The sequence below is a fragment of the Neovison vison genome, chromosome 13, assembly GCF_020171115.1.
Source record: "Neovison vison isolate M4711 chromosome 13, ASM_NN_V1, whole genome shotgun sequence".
NCBI classification, from domain to species: Eukaryota; Metazoa; Chordata; class Mammalia; order Carnivora; family Mustelidae; genus Neogale; species Neogale vison.
This window is the reverse complement of record NC_058103.1, coordinates 96,523,216-96,543,495: the sequence shown is the minus strand read 5'-3', so window position 1 is coordinate 96,543,495 and position 20,280 is coordinate 96,523,216. Positions and strand designations below refer to the sequence as shown.

Below are 20,280 nucleotides of genomic sequence, written 5' to 3'. Positions count from 1 at the left end.
GACTCTACAAATCACAAGAAACTCTTATCAACAGAAAGAAAGAAAGAAAGCCTCTTATCAATGGAGAAACCATGGACGTAAATATATTTGACAAATATGACCATTGTTTGCTGGGTTTTTCCTGGCAGCCTCCATAATTGGCCACCCCAGCGCCATTCCAACATCTTCCTTTTGTCCTTAGCTGAAGATGGTATTCAAGGTGGTGCCTTGAGCCATTTAGGGACATTTTACTCAGTTTTTCTGGATATCTCCAGTATACATATATATAGGAGATGTATGCTCTTTGTTTTTCTTTTCTCAATCTGGTTTTATTACAGTGGTAATAAAAGAACCTAGAAGGTGTCCACCAAAAATTATAAGGAGACATACTGTTTATTTGACATCAAGAATTGTAAATTGGTATATACTGATTATACAACCCAAATACTGTTGAACTAGAGAGCAAATAACAGGGGTTTGTGGATAGAAAAGAGGAATGCTTTTTTTTCTTTAATATTTTATTTATTTACTTGAGAGAGAGAGAGAGAGAGAAGGAGCTCATCTGAATGGGGAGAGGGGCAGAGGGAGAAGCAGACAAACCACTGAGCAGGGAACCAGACTTAGGACTCCATCCCAGGACCCAAAGGCAGACTCTTAATTGAAAAACCACCTAGGCACCCTAAGGAGAATGCCTTTGCACATTATTTACAAAGAATGTTGATGGGTGTTGGTGCCAGAAAACTAATCTTGAATAAACATAATTGGTAGCTAAGGTGATCACAATGCAAAGTCCAATAGATACTGTAGCAAAATGCAGGTGTTCTGTAGTCTTTAGAGTCTTTAAGGTTTGGCCCAGTTCAAACTTCATGAGGCCACCCAGTGAGGGTGTGCGTAAGGACCACCTCCTTAATGACCTCTCTGCTCCATTTTAAACCCCTTTGACATAAGCATATTTATTTCTTGTTTTGGAGTAAACTCTACCCACATCCTGGGGCTCAAACACATGACCAAAGATCATGAGTCATATGCTCTACCAACTGAGGCAGCCAGACAACCTATTGATGACTTTATTTTCTTTCCGCTTTCACAGAGGGAAGAAGGCAATTGTTCTTTTCTGTTTTTTAGTCAGAATGTTCAGATAATACCCAGAACTTCTTTTCAAAGCATGTTAGTAACAATGCTATACTGGAGTATAGTGTCTTGATTCTCTCCTTGGTTGGGAAATATGTCAACAGGATTAGAAAGAGAAATACTGGGGGGCGCCTGGGTGGCTCAGTGGGTTAAAGTCTCTGCCTTTGGCTCGGGTCATGATCCCAGGGTCCTGGGATCAAGCCCTGCATCAGGCTCTCTGCTCAGCAGGGAGCCTGCTTCTTCCTCTCTCTCTGCCTACTTGTGATCTCCATCTGTCAAATAAATAAATAAAATCTTTTTAAAATTTTAAAAAAAAAGAAAAAGTTGGGTATTCATCCTTTCTGATAGACGCATAATACTCCATAGTGTATATGGACCACATCTTTCTTATCCATTCGTCCGTTGAAGGGCATCTTGGTTCTTTCCACAGTTTGGTGACCATGGCCACTGCTGCTATCAACATTGAGGTACAGATGGCCCTTTTTTTCACTACATCTGTATCTTTGGGGTAAATACCCAGTAGTGCAATTGCAGGGTCATAGGGAAGCTCTATTTTTAATTTCTTGAGGAATCTCCACACTGTTTTCCGAAGTGACTGCACCAACTTGCATTCCCACCAACAGTGTAAGAGGGTTCCCCTTTCTCCACATCCTCTCCAACACACGTTGTTTCCTGTCTTGCTAATTTTGGCCATTCTAACTGGTGTAAGGTGGTATCTCAATGTGGTTTTAATTTGAATTTCCCTGATGGCTAGTGAAGATGAACATTTTTTCATGTGTCTGATAGCCATTTGTATGTCTTCATTGGAGTAGTGTCTGTTCATATCTTCTGCCCATTTTTTGACATGATTGTCTGTTTTGTGTGTGTTGAGTTTCAGGTGTTCTTTATAGATCTTGGATATCAACCTTTTGTCTGTACTGTCATTTGCAAATATCTTCTCCCATTCCGTGGGTTGCAACTTTTGTAGCAACATGGACAGGACTGGAAGAGACTATGCTGAGTGAAATAAGTCAAGGAGAGAGAGTCAATTATCATATGGTTTCACTTATTTGTGGAGCATAACAAATAGCATGGAGGACAAGGGGAGATGGAGAGGAGAAGGTTGAGGGAAATTGGAAGGGAGGTGAACCATGAGAGACAGTGGACTCTGAAAAACAACCTGAGGGTCTTGAAGGGGCAGGGGGGGAAGGTTGGGGGAACCAGGTGGTAGGTATTAGAGAGGGCACGGATTGCATGGAGCACTGGATGTGGTGCAAAAACAGTGAATACTGTTATGCTGAAAAAATTAATAAATTATTTTTTTTTAATTTAAAAGGCAAAAAAAAGGAAAAAGAGAAATACTGGTATTTATAAAACATCATGGGTGTTTCTATACAAAAACTCTGGTGCACCTCAAAACCCAGCTCAAGTCAAGCATTCCTTGAATAACAGGGACTCATATGCTGATAGACTGACTGTGGGCTGTATCATGACCACGTTATGAAGGAGTTCACATTAGTTGTGTCTTTCCATAATGTCAGCTTTAGTCAATCATAAAGCAAAGTTAAAGCACAATTAGAAAGCAGGTTAAGGGTACCAAACTCAATTGAATTTCACCATGTGATTCAACTTGGCTTCTTACACAACACACAGAGCAGGACACAAGATAAACCACAGCACAAGGGAGATAACAGAAGGATGTAGTAAGGTAACGAACCAAACTCGAAGTCAGTCTGTGTGTGCACAGCTGAGATAAGGCCTTGGTCATGTCCTGGCCAGCTCTGGGCACTCACTGCTTCCTATGTTCCAGCAGGGAAGGATCTCAGTTCTGTCTGTAGATTAATAGGGTAGAACCGTTGGAGGCAGTTGCCTTTTTATGTGGTCTCTGACATAGGGGGTTAAGGTCTGAAGAGTCTGACAGTTTGCTGTCTAATCCTCCCCTTTCTAAGGGGATTGAAATGGTTTCAGCCTCCTGCAGACCTTTTCTGGTTCTGCTCCTTATTAGTTCTGGGATGCCAGCTGACACTGGTCCCAGGGAATATCTCCTAGCTGCAGTACCTTTAACTACTGTGTCATGGCTTGACACAGGGGCCCACTTGACATGAGAGACTCCATTTTGCTCTCTACAAGTTGTCTCAGATATCTCTCCATAAATCCAATGACCCTCTGGAATTTGGGGTGAGGAGGAGGGTAAAAAGACAGGAATTCTGGGCACCTGGGTATGGAAGACTTGAAAGATGACTCTGAGAAAAATTAAGATGGCCATCATGTGACCATATATCCACAGCCCTTCCTAACAAGTTCATGGGAGCCACTGAAGACCTAAATCAGGTAGTGACTGTGAGTGCAGAGAGAGGCAGCAGGGAGAAGCTAGGAGGGCTGACCTATGAAGGGGCAAGCTCAGAGAGAGGTCCACAGGTATCCAAGGCATCCTATTTCACAGTGTATTTATTATAAGACTTCAGCAAGGAATTTTGAAAATCAAAGGAAGCAGTGCATGTGAGAGTAGTTTTGTAAACAATAGGTTGTTAATGTAGATCTATATTCTTCATAATATCATCATAAGTTTGCTCTATGCCAGTCATTGCCAGTTTTAACTGGTTAACCTAGTGTTTCTAAAATAAGTCTGGTATTCTACTCTTGATATGTAAGACAAATTATTGTGAACCCAAAGTAGACATCCAACAATTCAACTCTGAGCTCAGCCATAAGCCCTAAGTCTTCTCTGAAGTGAAGTCATTAGGAAGCACCCCTAAAGTGACTGGTAGGAACACATCCCTTTATCTCTGCAGAAATCAACTATCAAAGCAGTCCATGTAAGTCAGTTAACCCTTTTTTCTAGGAGCTGTTTAGTGGGTCTCTTTCTTCAAGTTCAGCCTACCAGCTTCTGTAACAGATGCTGCTTGGGTTGCGGCTTCTAATTTGAGTTCCTAAAGAGATATCATCCCTTGAATATAAATTTAAAATTGTTTGTTACTTATATTCTTTCCTTAAACAATTTCCTTGATTTAACTCCTTTCTATTAATTCTTTGATATTTCTTTTTGTTAACCATCACTCAATTTTTTTCAGTGTTTTGGTACAACTGTTTCTGAAAACCATAAGAAAAGATAAATGTCTTCATGCAGACTATAATAATGTCTTAGGGTGTCTGAACCTAGAATCGATGGGCTTCCAAGGACTCCATGAAAGGAATTGATAGATATCATATGGAGTATTAACCTCAAAAAATAAACTGCCAGTTATTTTACCACCAAAAATGGGCTTATTCAGGAATAGCAGAGAACTGCAATCAGGGACAAACAAGCTACATCAAAAGTGTAGGCAAGTGCCTGAACAAAGAAGAACACTTTTTTTTTTTAATAAAATTTTTTTTCATTTTATTTATTTTCAGAAAAACATTATTCATTATTTTTTCACCACACCCAGTGCAACACTTTTTCTAGAGGAAAGGAAGAAGTTTGGAAGGCTGTTATAAACAGAAAGTCCATTGGCATAAACAGGGAATTAGAAGTGTGGTAGATTTGCTTTGGCTGGGTTGTGACAGACTCAGCCGGCGTGTTGAGGAGCAGGATGGGGAAGCCTATCTTCTGCTGGCTAGTACAGTAGTTTGCCTTGCAAAGTAGTCTTGTCCCCTCGGAGCTGTAATTGGTGTGAGTAGTAGAGCAATAGAGCGCCCCCTGCTGGCCACACAGCCACTCTAAACCAGGTTTCCTTTTATTAATTTTCACAGGAGGGAAAAAAATTAACATCTTTATTTTCACTAACCTGCCGCTCAGATTTAACAATTCCTTCAGTTCTGGGGGCACCTGGCTGGCTTATTCAGGAGAGTGTACAACTCTTGATCACGGGGTCGTAAGTTTAATCCCCACATTGATGTAGAGGTGACTTAAATAAATACAACATAAAAAAAGAGAGAGATTTCTTTCTGTTGGTGGTCTTTTTGGTTATTTCCCTATCTTGCTACTGTGAACAATGCCTCATTGAACATAGGGGTGTGAATATCTCTTTGAGATCTTGATTTCAATTCTTTTGTATAAACCCCCTGAAGTGGGATTGCTGGATCATATGGTAGCTCAATATTTTTTAAAGATTTGTATAGTTGTTTGGGGTGCAGGAGAGGCATAGCAATAGAGTGAGAGAGAGGAAGAATCCCAAGCAAACTCCCCAATGAGCATAGAGTTCAATATGGGGCTTGATCTCCCAACCCTGAGAACATGACCTGAGCCAAGATCAAGAGTCAGACACTTAACTGACTGAACCACCCAGGTGCCCCAGTACTTCTATGTTTCATTTTTGGAGGAATCTCCATACTGGTTTCCATAATGGCTGCACCAATTTACATTCCCACCAATAGCGTACAAGGGTTCTCTTTTCTCAGTATCCTCACTGTCTTGTGTTAGCCTCAATATTGGAGAGTGATGCCATTAACTATGGCCTGTACATTGCCCGCACTATTCGTGGTTAGCCCCACAGACGTTTTCCCATCCAGAGCTGATCTTGTGGCTGGACTGGCCCTTGAGGCTCTTTGTTTGATTGCAAGATACACCTCAGCAACAACCCTCAGGGAGTTTTGAAAAAACAAGGCTAATAAATAAGCCTCATATGTTCAGGAGGATATATAGCCCAGCCAAAGCCACAGAGTGATGTCCTGAGTAGAGAAAGAGTGCACAGACTTGGGGCTCTGCCTTTATTGGAGTCAAGGGTGGGATCCCCAGGATTTTGAGGTTTCACTTTTTATTGGTGAATTTAAAACATAAAAATGGGAATGAAATGGGGTGCCTGGGTGGCTCAGTGGGTTAAGCCTCTGCCTTTGACTCAGGTCATGATCCCAGGGTCCTGGGATGGAGCCCTGCATCAGGCTCTCTGCTCAGTGGGGAACCTGCTTCCTCCTCTCTCTCTCTGGCTGCCTCTCTGCCTACTTGTGATCTATGTCTGTCAAATAAATAAGATAAATAAAATCTTAAAAAAAAGAGAGAGAGAGGGAACGAAAGCATGGGAAAAGAAAAGGGGGGGTCACACAAATGGTCAGTCATCTAGGTCACCCAGAGCCAAAGAGGGGGCATCATGGGTGGGATGGCATCCCTCCTTAGCTAGCTGTATAGCCAGCAATGTGTGTATTTGAGAAGAATGTCTTTGAAAAAGATGCCTTGGCAATCAAAAGCTTATTGTCAGGCACTTAACACTACACTTACACCACTTCTTATCTTTTTTTTTTTGTTTTAATGATAGCCATACTTTATCAGATGTGTGGTGATATCTCATTGCAGTTTGATTTGCATTTCCCTGATGGTTAGTGATGGTGAATGACTAAAGAAAAAATGGTAAAAACATACAATGGAATGTTATGCAGCCTTAAAAGGGGAGGAAATCCTGTGATTTTGGACAACATGGATGGATCTGGTGGACATTATGTTGAGTGAAATAAGTCAGACTCTGAAAGAGAAATACTGTTGAACTCACCTATGTGTGGAATCTATAATAGTCTGACTCACAAAGCATAGAGTACTGTGGTGGTTACTAGGCCTTGGAGGTAGGGGAAATGGGAAATGTTGATCAAATTTCACGTTAGCAACTGAATAAATTCTGGAGATCTGATATATAGCATAGTGACTACAGGTATGTAAAACTCAAAATGGAGTTGCTTCGGCTAAGCCCCATATCACCAAATTGAGTCTTAACACAGTTTGGTTTTCCCAGAAAGCAGGACTTGCTTGTTCAGCACTATTTAATCCGTCTGGTAGATAGATCCCTGCCATTCCCTAAAGAAAAGTAACTTTGCAAGAACTGATCTGCTTTTTTGCCTACTATAACAGCCTTGCTCCTGCTTCTTCCTGTCTATTAAAATCTTTCATTTTATACAGCTCTTTGGAGCTCCTTTCTCTCTGCTGTATTGGATGCTGCCTGATCCATGAATCATTGAATAAAGCCAATAAGATCTTAAAAATTTACCTAGTTAAAGAGTCACTGACTGTCACAGTCAGAGGAGCATGTGACTCTTGAACTCAGGTTGTCATTTTGAGCCCCACTTGGGTGTATGGATTACTAAAAAAAAAAAAAAAAAAAAAAAAGAACTTAAGAAAAAGAAAATTATTTAAAAACAATTTGCTCAGTTACGTTTTCTTAACAGGTGGCAATACAGTACTACAATCTTGAAATTTGTTAGAGTAAATCCTAGGTGTTCTTACCATGCACACAAAGAATCCCTATGTGAAGTGATAGATTTATTTTTTTAATTAATTTATTTATTTTCAGAAAAACAGTATTCATTATTTTTTCACCACACCCAGTGCTCCATGCAATCCGTTCCCTCTATAATACCCACCACCTTGTACCCCTACCTCCCACCCCCCCACCACTTCAAACCCCTCAGATTGTTTTTCAGAGTCCATAGTCTCTCATGGTTCACCTCCCCTTCCAATTTACCCAAATTCCCTACATGCTTTTAATCATGACTGGATCTTCCTGGTGATCAGCCCGCATCCAGGGGTCATACCCAGGCGTCTGCCAAAAACAAAGATATTCCCGGTATTCTTATCACTTAGGAATTTACAAGGGTTTCAGGAGCTCTGTGCCAAAAATCAGAAGCAGAAATCAGTACATATTTTCTACTATCTCACAGGGTTGTAGTCATTGATTGACTGATAAAGAATAACAGAAAATGTTGACCCAAAATATGGGTTGACTTTTCTGCACAAGAATTACATTAAGCAAGCTGTTTATTTTGAGAAATTGCAGACCAGGAGAAATTCTGAAAGCAGACTAGAGATTTTTAAGCCTCAGATGTCTAGTTGCCTTATAGTCTCATTTTCTATGGGGCTACCAAATGTCTTTACATAATTAAAATACTTTTTGTCTTATTAATCAGTCTTTTTATAATGGGAGGGGGGTTTCATCCAAGAACCTAGAATGGTGGAGGGAAAATTATTTTCCCTCCTACACCTAGAACCTAAATTCTTAATCCCAGCCATAATCTTTTTTTTTCCCCATGATTTTATTTATTTGAGAGAGACAGAGAGAGAGAATGAGCATAAGGGGAAAGGAGGGAAGAGGAGAGGGAAAAGCAAGCTCCCTTTTGAGCAGGGAGCTGGAAGGGGCTTGAACCAAGCACCTGGAGATTATGACCTGAGCCCAAGGCAGAGGTATAACAGCTTAACCCACTAAGCCACCCAGGTGCACCCCAGCCAAATATTAAACTCCTGTCCTTCAATGTCTAATTCCAATATCTGTTCCAAAACACCATTACTTCTGTGATATTTCAGTATTTAGATAAGGGAAGAATGTTTTTCATCCCCCAGAGCTTATTCCCCACCCCCCCGATCTATGTTTTCTTTCATGCATTCCAATAAATCATGGGACAAGTGACTCTAAAGCTACAGTGGATTATTATCCCTACTACTACTTATATTTAAAACATCATCTGATGAAATAGGAAAACCAATAGTAAATACGTATGATGCATCAGTTGCCAGGGCTAGAATGTGTGTGAAGGACTATGCACACTCTGTAAGGTATCCATTCCACCTCCAAATAAACATAGAGCATGGTTTCAAGGGAAATATGTAAAAGCCTTGAGCAGAGTTTGAAGGGATGATGAACTTTCCTCCTCCAAAATTCAAAAGACATGGGGGAGGCAGGAGAGTGGCAGAAGCCTTGGGTTATGGTATAACCTCAAAAGTTACCTAGGGCCCAAATAGTTCTCCTGAGAATGTGAGCAACTGCAATCAAGATGGCCCCAGGCTGACAGTTTGTGAAAGAGATCCCAGACACATGCATTCAAGGTCATTACAGTGCAACAGAAAGTGATTTTATTGCTGTGAACACAATGCAACAAAGCTTGACAGAAGTTTCAAGATTGAAACTAGGGGGCCTGGGTCTTTCTTTGCCCTCTTCCCTGTTGCTTTCTTTCAAAACACACAGAGCTCCAAAGCAGAAAAATATCTGATTGCTCTTGTCCACAACTCTGTCCACTCCCCTTCTTCTTTCTTCTGTGGGAACCATGAAAATCAACAAAGGGAAAGAAAGGCAGAAGATAGATATTATGAGAGAAACTGCACCAGGTGAGAGGGAATGTAAAGAAAACCTTAGTCTTAATCTAAGTGCCCAGGAACTAGAGGATAGGGAGGGTCGCTAGGCTGAGGGGGGTTACAGGCAACAGTGTAGAACTGATTCTGGGGAGTAGTACTGTAGCGGCAGTTGGGATATGTCCCTCCAGTGCGACTGCAGTAAGTCATGCCAATACGATTTGCACTCTGGTGGCAGTTATTCTGGCCATTCCTGCAGGTCCTGTTGGGCAAAAGACAGGTAGCAGCCACATTCTGGAAGGTGTCATGCAGAAAGGTGTTTTGAGGTTTACAGTGCTGAGTAAGACTATTAACAGCACGCATTACATTGTTGCATTGTACGGGACCTGCTCTTATATGCTCAATTTCAAATATTTGAAACCTAGTGAGTTGAGCCATAGCACCAGGGGGAAGCCTTGGCCCCCATGATCCCAGCAGCAAGAGGAGGAGAGGAAAGGGTCCCAGAAGATCCAGCATCATCTCTTCTGTGTAGGAAGAGAGAAGAAAAGGAGAGAATGATTGTAGCAGAAGCCATAAGACCAAAATTATCATTCACAACCATTTAGATGTGTTTGTAACTTTTCAGATTTCATAGTCCTTTTCTTGTTCTTTAAACTGTCTTCTTTCTGACATGAGTCTTAAAATTCTAGGAAGGACCTGAAGCCCAGTAAGGAGGAATGGGAGGTAAGATGACTTTTCCTCTAAGTAGCAGATCCCATTCTTCTTTTTGTCCTATACCTTCTGGTCCAGAAACTTGGCTCCTCCCTCCTCCCTCCTGGGATATTCCTCAAATATCTATGTGACCTGGACCTTCTGGCCATTGTCATGACTCTGCTGTCCCCAGACCCCAGGCATCTCCTCTTACCAGGTCTCCTTACTGGGGCTCCTGCTGAGGATACAGTGATTAATCCCAGGCTCAGATGCTTTTGTCTGCTGTTCCTCTGCCAGCGTGGAAGGGTTCTGAGCCCTAGGAAAGAGGAAAGGGAAACCTGGGGCTTGGAAGATGCCCTTTTTGTGCACAGTGTGGATGAGACCCACACCCTCCAACTCACTGTTTAAAGCCAGTATCCCTGCTGATGCAGGAAGACCAAGCCTCCTTAAAGGAACAAAGGAGAAGTGATAACTTCCTCAAAGAAGTGTGAGGAAATTACGAAATCCTGATATCCGTTGAGTGCCTCCATCCCTGAAGCTTTATCATTTCGAGCTCCATGATTTCACTTCTGTAGGAGAAAACAAATGACAAACACACAAGACTCCCCCAGTCCAGTTGTCAATTGCAAGTGCCACTCATTTCCTGTGCTTCTGACTGCCTGGCTATAAATCTGAGCTTCCCCAACTCCCTGTTTATTCCATTACTTTGCTAGAGTGGCACACAGAACTCAAGGAAACACTCATGGTTTATCAGTTTCTTTTTTTTTTTAATTTATTTTTTATTTTCAGCATAACAGTATTCATTATTTTTGCACCACACCCAGTGCTCCATGCAATCCGTGCCCACTATAATACCCACCACCTGGTACCCCAACCTCCCACCCCCGCCCCTACAAAACCCTCAGATTGTTTTTTAGAGTCCATAGTCTCTCATGGTTCACCTCCCCTTCCAATTTCCCCCAACTCTCTTCTCCTCTCTAACTCCCCATGTCCTCCATGTTATTTGTTATGCTCCACAAATAAGTGAAACCATATGATAATTGACTCTCTCTGCTTGACTTATTTCACTTAGCATAATCTCTTCCAGTCCTGTCCATGTTGCTACAAAAGTTGGGTATTCGTCCTTTCTGATGGAGGCATAATACTCCATAGTGTATATGGACCACATCTTCCTTATCCATTCATCCGTTGAAGGGCATCTTGGTTCTTCCCACAGTTTGGCGACCATGGCCATTGCTGCTATAAACATTGGGGTACAGATGGCCCTTCTTTTCACTACCTCTGTATCTTTGGGGTAAATACCCAGGAGTGCAATGGCAGGGTCATAGGGAAGTTCTATTTTTAATTTCTTGAGGAATCTCCACACTGTTCTCCAAAGAGGCTGCACCAACTTGCATTCCCACCAACAGTATAAGAGGGTTCCCCTTTCTCCACATCCTCTCCAACACATGGTTTATCAGTTTCTTTAAAAATATGGTAAAGGAGACAGATGAAGAGCCAGATAAAAAGATACCTAGGGTAAGGCAGGAGGGTCATAGTGAAGGTGCTTCTTTCTTCATGGAGTTGGGGTGCATAATCACCCTCCCAGTAGAGATTGTGTAAGAAATATGTTAGGGTTTGAAGCCAACAGCCAAGAAAGAATTCTTGAGATATCTTTTGTGCTAAAAGGTGGTTTTATGAAAGCATGTGGACAGGACCCAAGGGTAGAAAGAACTGCACTAAGGTTGTGACAGGTGGATGATTCTATACTTTTAAGTTTAGGTGCGGTTAGGGATAGACAAAGTCCTGAAGGTATTTGGAAGCAAGGGTTTTATGGCCTTGCAGGGCAAGCTGCTGTTAAGATGAGGTCATTTACTAGCATCTAGTACAGCATGAGTCATGAGACCCTTCAGATGTCTATCAGTGGGCCATAAGCTTGGAGGATGATTGCTGACATGTAACTTGGATGGAGTAGAAATAAAGGAAGTCTCCAAAGGGATTTACATAAATTTTTTAAAAGATTTTATTTATTTATTTGACAGAAAGAGAAAGTACAAGCTAGGGCAGCCTCAGAGAGAAGGAGAAGCAGGCTCCCACAGAGCAGAGAGCCCATCAGGGGGATTCAACCCTAAGACCCTGGATTCATGACCTGAGCAAAAGGCAGACACTTAATCAACTAAGCCACCCAGGTGTCCTGGGACTTTTACATGTTAATGGGGACTTACAGGATCCTGGTGTTGAGGTCCATTATCAAAGGAATGAGGCTGATATAAAGCAAAGGTCAAGTAAAGCTTTATTCATGCCAAGCATCAAGAATTGACTGACCAATCAAGGTTGCCTTTAAAGAGAGCGACCCCTCTCAATCTTACAGGCTACCTTTTATTGGGTAAAACCGCAATCCATATTTTGTTATTTTAACCCACTGGGTTTGTGTGTCTCTTGCTGATTGGCTAGGACCATCTGGTCTGGTGACTTGTTACTTACGATTACCCCATACCAGGAACTGTTAACAAACAGTACTTTCCAGAAGGCTTAGTCATGTTGGGCCACACACAGGTGGCTAATTGAATTACAGTTTACCCTATAGTAGCTGTTTGAACTAGCCTATCACTCTGGTCAGAATTGGCACCCAATGTTTGGCGGCCAAAAGCTAGGGTTTACATTCTTTGGTGGTTAGGGAAGTTGCATATGTGCTTTGTACTGATTAGATGTCTCCATCTGGCCTAACTAATCCTTGTATTCTGGGCTCTGTTATCAGGAATTACTCGACCACATTTTACTGGTTTCCTGGACTTGCTTTTAAGGAAGTTTCTCTGAGGGGCAGGGACAATTTAAGTTTACTGCACAAACAACAAAAATGGCTGTTTAACAGAGATGCAGTCACTCTGGCTAAGTAGGCCCTTACCCCTGGGAGTTGGGCTCATGTCAGCCTAAGGTTATCTTTTTTCTCTAGCAAAATATTAGCATTGAGGTAACTGAGCTCTTTTAAGAAGGTCACTCTGCCTGTCTCAAGTACTTGTCAATGGGCCATGTTGTAAGGAAATTTAATTTTCTTTCTACATTTCCTTTGCCTTTGTTCTTCACATCAGGAAGAGTCATTCAAAGTAGTTATGAGACCTTGGGTAAGAGACCATCTGCAGTTAAAACAAAGGAAGAAGAGTGTGGGGAAAGCAGACTCCAGGAAGGTAACCAGAGAAAGTATAGTAAACAAAGGTAAGGTTTGGTAAGCAGAGTTAAGTCTGTGCCTTCTTGATTGGTAAGAGTTTCTTGTGACTTAGGGGCATGTTTATCTTGTCAGACATAGGGGAAAAACCCTTAGGGATAGAGATTTTCTCTATGATGATAAATTTCTCTTATTTGTAAGTGGGGGATTTATAAGCTACTTTCAGAGCCTCTCCTTTCTCTGCTGTTTCTTAAAATAATCAGCTCAAAATCATCTCCATGCCAAAGAGCCATCTTCTGGGCTGTTACATTCTGGTCTCCTATAGGAAAGAGTCTGGTTGGCCTAACTTGAATCTCATGACCATCACTTCACTCAGTAGAGGGGATTTGAAACCTTGGGATGACCCCAGCAACACTGCACAGAAGCAGGGGAAAAATAGTTTGAGAAAAGAAATGAATATGCACCTATCCAAATGGGGTGGAGGAAGTGGATGTGGGAAAACCCAAGCAACAACACAAAGCTATTACATTAATAATGCTTGAATCCATTTTTCTTCCATATTGGATTAACCACATCTTTTAACCCATTAATAAAAGGAATTCTTAGCATTCTTAAAATGTATTGTGAAACCTTACTGTAGGAGACCAGAACAGATCACTCTGGAATATAAGTATAGGCAACCAGAATACAGTAACACAAACCATGCCACTACATTTTGGTTTTGTTTTATTTGTTTTTCTGGGTTTTTCCCCCCATTTTTTTAGAGAGAGATAGTTTGTGAGAGTATGGCTCAGGTGACAGAGAAAGAGGGAGAAAGGATCCCAAGCAAGCTCCATGTTCATGACAGAGCTGGATGCGGGGCTCGATCTCATGACCCTGAGATCATGACCTGAGCTGAAATTCAGAGCCAATACTTAACAGACAGCCATCCAGGGCCCACACCATACATTTTGAGACAGTTGGTTTTTTTTTTTTAATATTTTATTTATTTATTTGACAGACAGAAATCACAAGTAGGCAGAGAAGCAGAGAGAGAGAGAGAGGAGGAAGCAGGTTCCCTGGGAGCAGAGAGCCCGATGTGGGGCTCAGTCCCAGGACCCTGAAATCATGACCTGAGCCGAAGGCAGAGGCTTTAACCCACTGAGCTACCCAGGCACCCTGAGACAGTTTTTATCAACTGAGAAAAACGATTAGTAATCTTCATCTTTATACTCATTATTGATACAGAACTGCTGGTTTCTCTTTTTTTTTAAGATTTTATTTATTTACTTGACAGAGAGAGAGAGAGATCACAAGTAGGCAGAAAGGCAGGCAGAGAGAGAGAAGAGGGGAAGTAAGCTCCCCACCAAGCAGAGAGCCCGATGTGGGGCTTGATCCCAGGACCCAGAGATCATGACCTGGTCCAAAGGCAGAGGCATAACTGACTGAGCCCCTCAGGTGCCCCAGAACTGCTGGTTTAACACTAATCTCTTGTGAGTTTGATTACTATAGGTCATCATCTTCCCAGTGTCTGCTCATCCCCAGGTGCACTGAAAAACTGCAAAGCTGAGGAGCTCTTCTTGAAAAATGATGACTAACCTAGATTCCTTGGCTACTTATGGGGCTAGATGTCTAGGACTAGGAATGCAGCCACCTAACTGAAAGTGTTATGATCTTGGCCTTTTCTCCAAGTGTTTCAAGACTGGAGTCATTTAACAATGCAGGAGGCTAAAGGACACAGGGTACTTTAATGTTCCACATTTCACCTCCCCATATCGGCTGGAGGCAAAATTCTATGTGAAGGTTTATCCTTCTCTGTATCACTCTTCCCCATTTAGCAAACAGAATTCTCATGGACATTACTTACTTGTGTCCTCAACATTTCCTTCTGCAATTTACTTCTTCTTTCCTCCAACAAAACTTAAGTCTTAAGACCCATTCTTGAAGGTTACCTTTTAACATCCCATATCTACTCTATACCTCTGCCTAGTGAAAATGATTATTATAAGAAACCCCATTTTTGCCATTATCTTCTTTCTTTTCTGTTTCTTTTTTAAATTAACATATAATGTATTATTTCTGCCATTATCTTCTACTTAGTTTTTTATGCCTCAGGAAACATAATGACTTAACCTATCTAAAATGTATGAGTTTCCTTAGAGAAAACTCATACATTTAAGGAATGAGTCCAATGACACACATCTTCAGCCTACACTATGCGCCCATCACATCCAAGCACAATGTGTATCAAACACCCTGGGACACCTCCACCAATCACACAACATGTAACATATGTGAATGTCACACACATTGGAGTGACATAATTTATTTAGGGAAGGAAGACCATTCAAGTTTGGTCAGTGTAATAAGAGTCACTTTCGGGAACATGCCTGGTTCAGTAAAACAGAAAAGCCATATAGAGCCTAATCTTAAAATATTGTAGGAGCAAATCAGATACATGAGGGCACAGGAATATTCCAAGCAGAGAAACTGTGAGTGGTTTTGATAGGAAACAAGCATGTGATGATGCATAACACTAAGTAGTTGGAAAATGTTGGCACCACAAATGCAAAGGATGGCATAGCAAGGGCTGTTGACGGAGGCATGGGCTCCCTCTTGGGAAGTATTGGATACTCTACTCAAACCTCCGGGTATGGGTAGACTTTCTATTTTTTGATGTCTAACAACTGGATGTCCTCTATGCCATCCACATACCCATTCATGCCACAGTGGAATTCAATGTAGCTGTAGCCGCCGTGCTCTCTATAGCTCTTTTGGTTGCCCTCCTGGTAGCACTGGAGTATTTTGAAGGGATGCTGGGCCCATATGTATACATTTCTGTAACGGTCTCTCCACTTCCTGAGGCAAATATGCTCAATTTTGTGCCAAAAGGTATAGATGAAGATGTGATAGTTCCTGTCTTGTGGAGCTTCTCTTTGCTTCATGAGATCATTGCATTTGTAGTCGCTGAATTTCCAGCTGGTGCTCAGGTAGTGCTGTTTCATGAATTCCTTCCAGGAAAGGTTCTGGCTGTCTACAAGCAGCCCACCTAGGGGAAACAGCAGGGTCAAGAGAGGGCCTAGGGCCTTTAAAAAGGATGCCATCTCAGTCACCAGAGCCACCTGTGGGTCTGCAGGGAAGAAAGAGGAAAGCATTATCTCAACACTGCTGTAAGAGTTGACCTGCACCTTAAAATTCCTTTATTGGCAGTGTAGACACTGGCACCCAACTTTACCATTTTGTTCCCAGGCTTGAAGAGGATAAATCTCATTAAGTATTTAAATTTATGAGAACTAAGCATATGCTAGAACCTGACTGAGACAAACATGAAAATGGTCCAAAATAGACAAAGTTTATTTTGAGAATTTCAAATACCTGCTGTCTGGCCTATCTTCTACCCAAACAGAGGAACTCATCACCCTCTAGCTAACTCTGTCCAACAGTCCAGATCAAAAGTCTAAAGCGTGTGGCTGTAAACAAAAATGGCAATTTAAGCTTTGTGGCTGTGAAGTGGAAAGGGTTGTCACCACTTAAGCGAATGAGGAAGTTAGGTGAAGACTTGGGTGATTTTCCAAGAAACAAGGCTCTGGTTCCCTCAAACCCCAGGCTACAGTTAGATTGATTCAGCAGAACGGTGTTTATCTGATCCTGATTTCCTTAGGGTACTTCCCCAAAGCCTGGGTGAAATCTCTTATCACTTCTGACTACCCACGTACTACTCAGTGGCCATTTATCACATTATCATAATTATAAATCTTCTTGATTTGGTTTCAGAATTCAATCATATAGGAACTCGAGTTTTGAAATATCGTTCTGTTCAATCAAGTTCCAAGTTTGAGACTGCCCTCATAAGAGCTACTCAGGTCAAAATGAAGGTACAGTGTTATTTGTAAACAATAGGTTGTTTATGATGAGGCATGCAGCTGATCCTGTGGAATCTCTAACCTGGTTCTCAAGCCCTATGTTCACAAATGGGGTTAAGAACAGCTGCTTCAAAGACCTGTGAGCATCTAATGAGATATGTCAGTAAGAGCATTTCTGAGAATGGTGTAGGGACCCAGGACAGCCCACCCCAAAAGGTGTCCCAATGGCATATTCATCATTTTGAATTGAATCTATTTGGAAAACAGACAAGGCAAGGATACTCAGACCCTCTTCAGTCCCCCCAAAGCAGAAATTTAATCTCTCCTGTGAATGGTACTTTCCCTGTACTAAGAAATAAAAAGATATTCTTATCACCAGAGATAGGGATTTTACTCATTTTTTTTATTATAATTTTTTAAGTAAGCTCTAGGCCCAATGTGGGGCTTCAGCTCATACCCTGAGATCAAGAGTCGCATGTTCCATTAAGTGAGCCAGCCAGGCACCCAACCAGTTTTATGGATTTTAAAGCCAAAAAAGGTATATAAACAAAATTCCTTGCTTTTTACTAATCTTCTACCTCAGCCCAGAATGTGCTTGGAATTCCTTACTAATTAGCACTCCCCAACATTTGTTTTGTCTGTCTTGTCAATTCCTCAGAAATCTATTGTCTCATTGTTTAAAATGTCTAAAAGTAGCCTGCCTCTGTCATTTCTTTGGGATCTCAATTTCATTATTGGGCCTCTGTGCATATAATGAAACTTTTTTTCCCACTCCTATTAAATCTGTCTGGTTCAACTTAATCTAAACTTGGTGGAAGAATCTTGAATGATAGAAGGAAATTTTTTTCATCCTCTATCGTGTGAAGTGCTATAGAAGACAGAGGAGGCACATTCACATTTGGGCCACCCTGTACCTGACCCAAAGGTCCTACCCAGGTTAGAAGACCAGCAGTCAAGGTGCTTCAATGTATTATGCTTGGGAAGATTGGAGAAGAAGTGGGAATAGGGGTAGATGGCTTGAAGAGAGACACTGTTTCACTGGGATTAATACTGACTTGATTTCAGGTCTTTGCTTCTTATAAAATTGGATCACTTTTCAACCTAACCTCTGCCATCTAAAAGTTCAGTGAGACACTTTGCAGTGTTTCTGGGCCTTTTCCCTCATGCATATTTAGCACCAGCCCCAACTGAACTCACCCTGTTCAGATCCAACACTCAGGTGTCAGTGGTGAGGAAATCAATATGTGGTTCTGAAGAGCAGAGAGCCAGGAAGTCTGCAGTTGTGAAGAAAGGAATAGTAGTGAAAGGTGCAGCACTCCAACTGATTAGTAGCCTGTCATGGGTGGGCGACAGCCTTCCTAGGTGAACCTGTTCTGTGTCTTCTCATCTAGAACACTTAAGTTCCCTCTGAGAATAGCCTGGAGCAAAGGTGTCTAATATCAAAGCCTCCCTTCTGGGTACAGAGGAATGACAAGGCTCTGAGGAGGGGTAAACTGGAGATGGGTAATCTGAATTTATCAGGAAACAATCAGAGATCTAGCTTCTAAAGTCACTTCCCTAAAATCTTCTGGGGAAAAGCCCACAGATGACTAGGCTATGTTCAGTGAGAACTTCAGTGGAAAACAAACAAAGAAACCGCAAACAACAAAAACAATAAAACACCTCTGGTTTTGTGGACTGTGGAATCTCCATTAAGGGGGGGAGAGTATGTAGTCAAAGGTGCAATTTGTGGATAAACTGGGGTCCCTGAATGTGTTTCCTATCAGTGCACCTAAGCCAGCTTGGTTGAGTTTCTCACAGGGCCACCTTATTATCAGATAGTCATGAAGGGTAGCAGAGTTTTCCACTCCAAATGATACCTTTGGGCATAAGGATAATTTTGAGCTGGTGATTTTTAAGAAACCACCAACACAGGAGAAGCTCTGAAACCAGAGTGGAAGTTAGCCTTTTTATAGGAACATTTTCATTAATAAAGGAAATTTCCTTTTGTAAGTGTATCTCCCTCCTAGTATCAGAAAGAGGAGCATGACTCTACAAATCACAAGAAACTCTTATCAACAGAAAGAAAGAAAGGAAGGAAGGAAAGAAGGAAGGAAGGAAGGGAGGGAGGGTAAAGAAAGAAAGAAAGGAAGGAAGGAAGAAAACCTCTTATCCATGGACATAAATATACCTCACAAATATTACCAATGTTTGCTGGGTTTTTCCTGGCAAGCTCCATAACTAGCCACCCCACCCTCATTCCAACATCTTCCTTTTGTCCTTAGCTGAAGATGGTATTCAAGGTGGTGGACGAAATGGGGGTTGCTTCATGAGCACACTAGGAAGGTATTCACATCAGTTGTGTCCTTCCACAATGTCAGCTTTAATCAATCTTAAAGCAAAGTTAAATCAGAATTATAAACCAGGTTCAGGATTCCAAGCTTAATGACATTTAACCATATGACTCAACTTGGCTCCTTACACAGCACACAGAGCAGGTCAGAAGAAAACCACAGCACAAAGCAGATAACAGAAGGATGTAGTAAGTTAATGAACCAAACTTGAAGTCAGTCTGTGGGCGCACAGTTGAAATAAGGTCTTGGTCAGGTCCTGGTCAGCTCTGGGCACTCACTCCTTCCTACGTTTCCCCCGGGGAAGGATCTGTTCTGTCTGCAGATTAACAGGGTAGAGCCTTTGGAAGCAGTGGTCTTTTCAAGTGGTCTCTGACATAGAGGGGTAAGGTCTGAAGAGTCTGACAGTTTGCTGTCTAATCCTCCCCTTTCTAAAGGGATTGCATTGGTTTCAGGACCCTGCAGAACTTTTTTTGGTTCTGTTCCTTATTAGTTCTGGGATGTCAGCTTACACCGGTCCCAGGGAATATCTCCTAGCTGCAGCACCTTTAACTACTGTGTCATCACTTGACACAGGCCCCTGCTTGACACATGTTTCCACCTGACATGAGAGACTCCATCTTGCTCTCTACAGGTTGTCTCAGATCTCACTCCATATATCCAACTACCCTTTGGTATTTTCGGGTAAAAAAGGAAAGTAAAAAGACAGGAATTCTGGGCAAGTTCATGTGATCCACTGAAGACCTAAATCATGCAGTGACTCGGTGAGTGCAGAGAGAGGCAGCAGAGAGAAGCTAGGAGAGCTAACCTGTGAAGGGACAAGCTCAGAGAGAGATCCACAGGTGTCCAAGGCATCCTATTTCACAGTGTATTACAGTACTTCAGCCAGGAGTTCTGAAAATCCAAGGAAGCAATGCATATGAAAGTAGTTTTGTAAAGAATAAATTGTTAACGTTGATCTATATTATTCATAATATCATCATAAGGTTACTCTACCCCAGTCATTGCCAGTTTTAACTGGTTAACCCAGTGTTTCTGAAATAAGTGTGATATTCTACTTTTGATGTGGAAGACAAATAATTGAGAACCCAAAACAGACATCCAACAATTCAACTATGAGCTCAGCCATAAGCTCTAAGGCTTCTCTGAAATGAAGCCATTAGG

General features: G+C 41.8%; 1 protein-coding gene and 1 pseudogene across 1 annotated transcript; both read right to left on the bottom strand.

Annotated features, from left to right (window-relative positions):
* LOC122893933 overlaps positions 1-20,002 on the bottom strand; it is a 40,823-nt pseudogene extending 20,821 nt beyond the window's left edge.
* On the bottom strand, positions 8,874-9,713 carry LOC122893932 (ribonuclease K3-like). Its single transcript, XM_044231253.1, is given in 2 exon segments — positions 8,874-9,631; positions 9,633-9,713. Coding segments are annotated over 2 exon segments (534 nt in total). The 3' UTR covers positions 8,874-9,178.
* Positions 20,003-20,280: the final 278 nt, after the last annotated feature.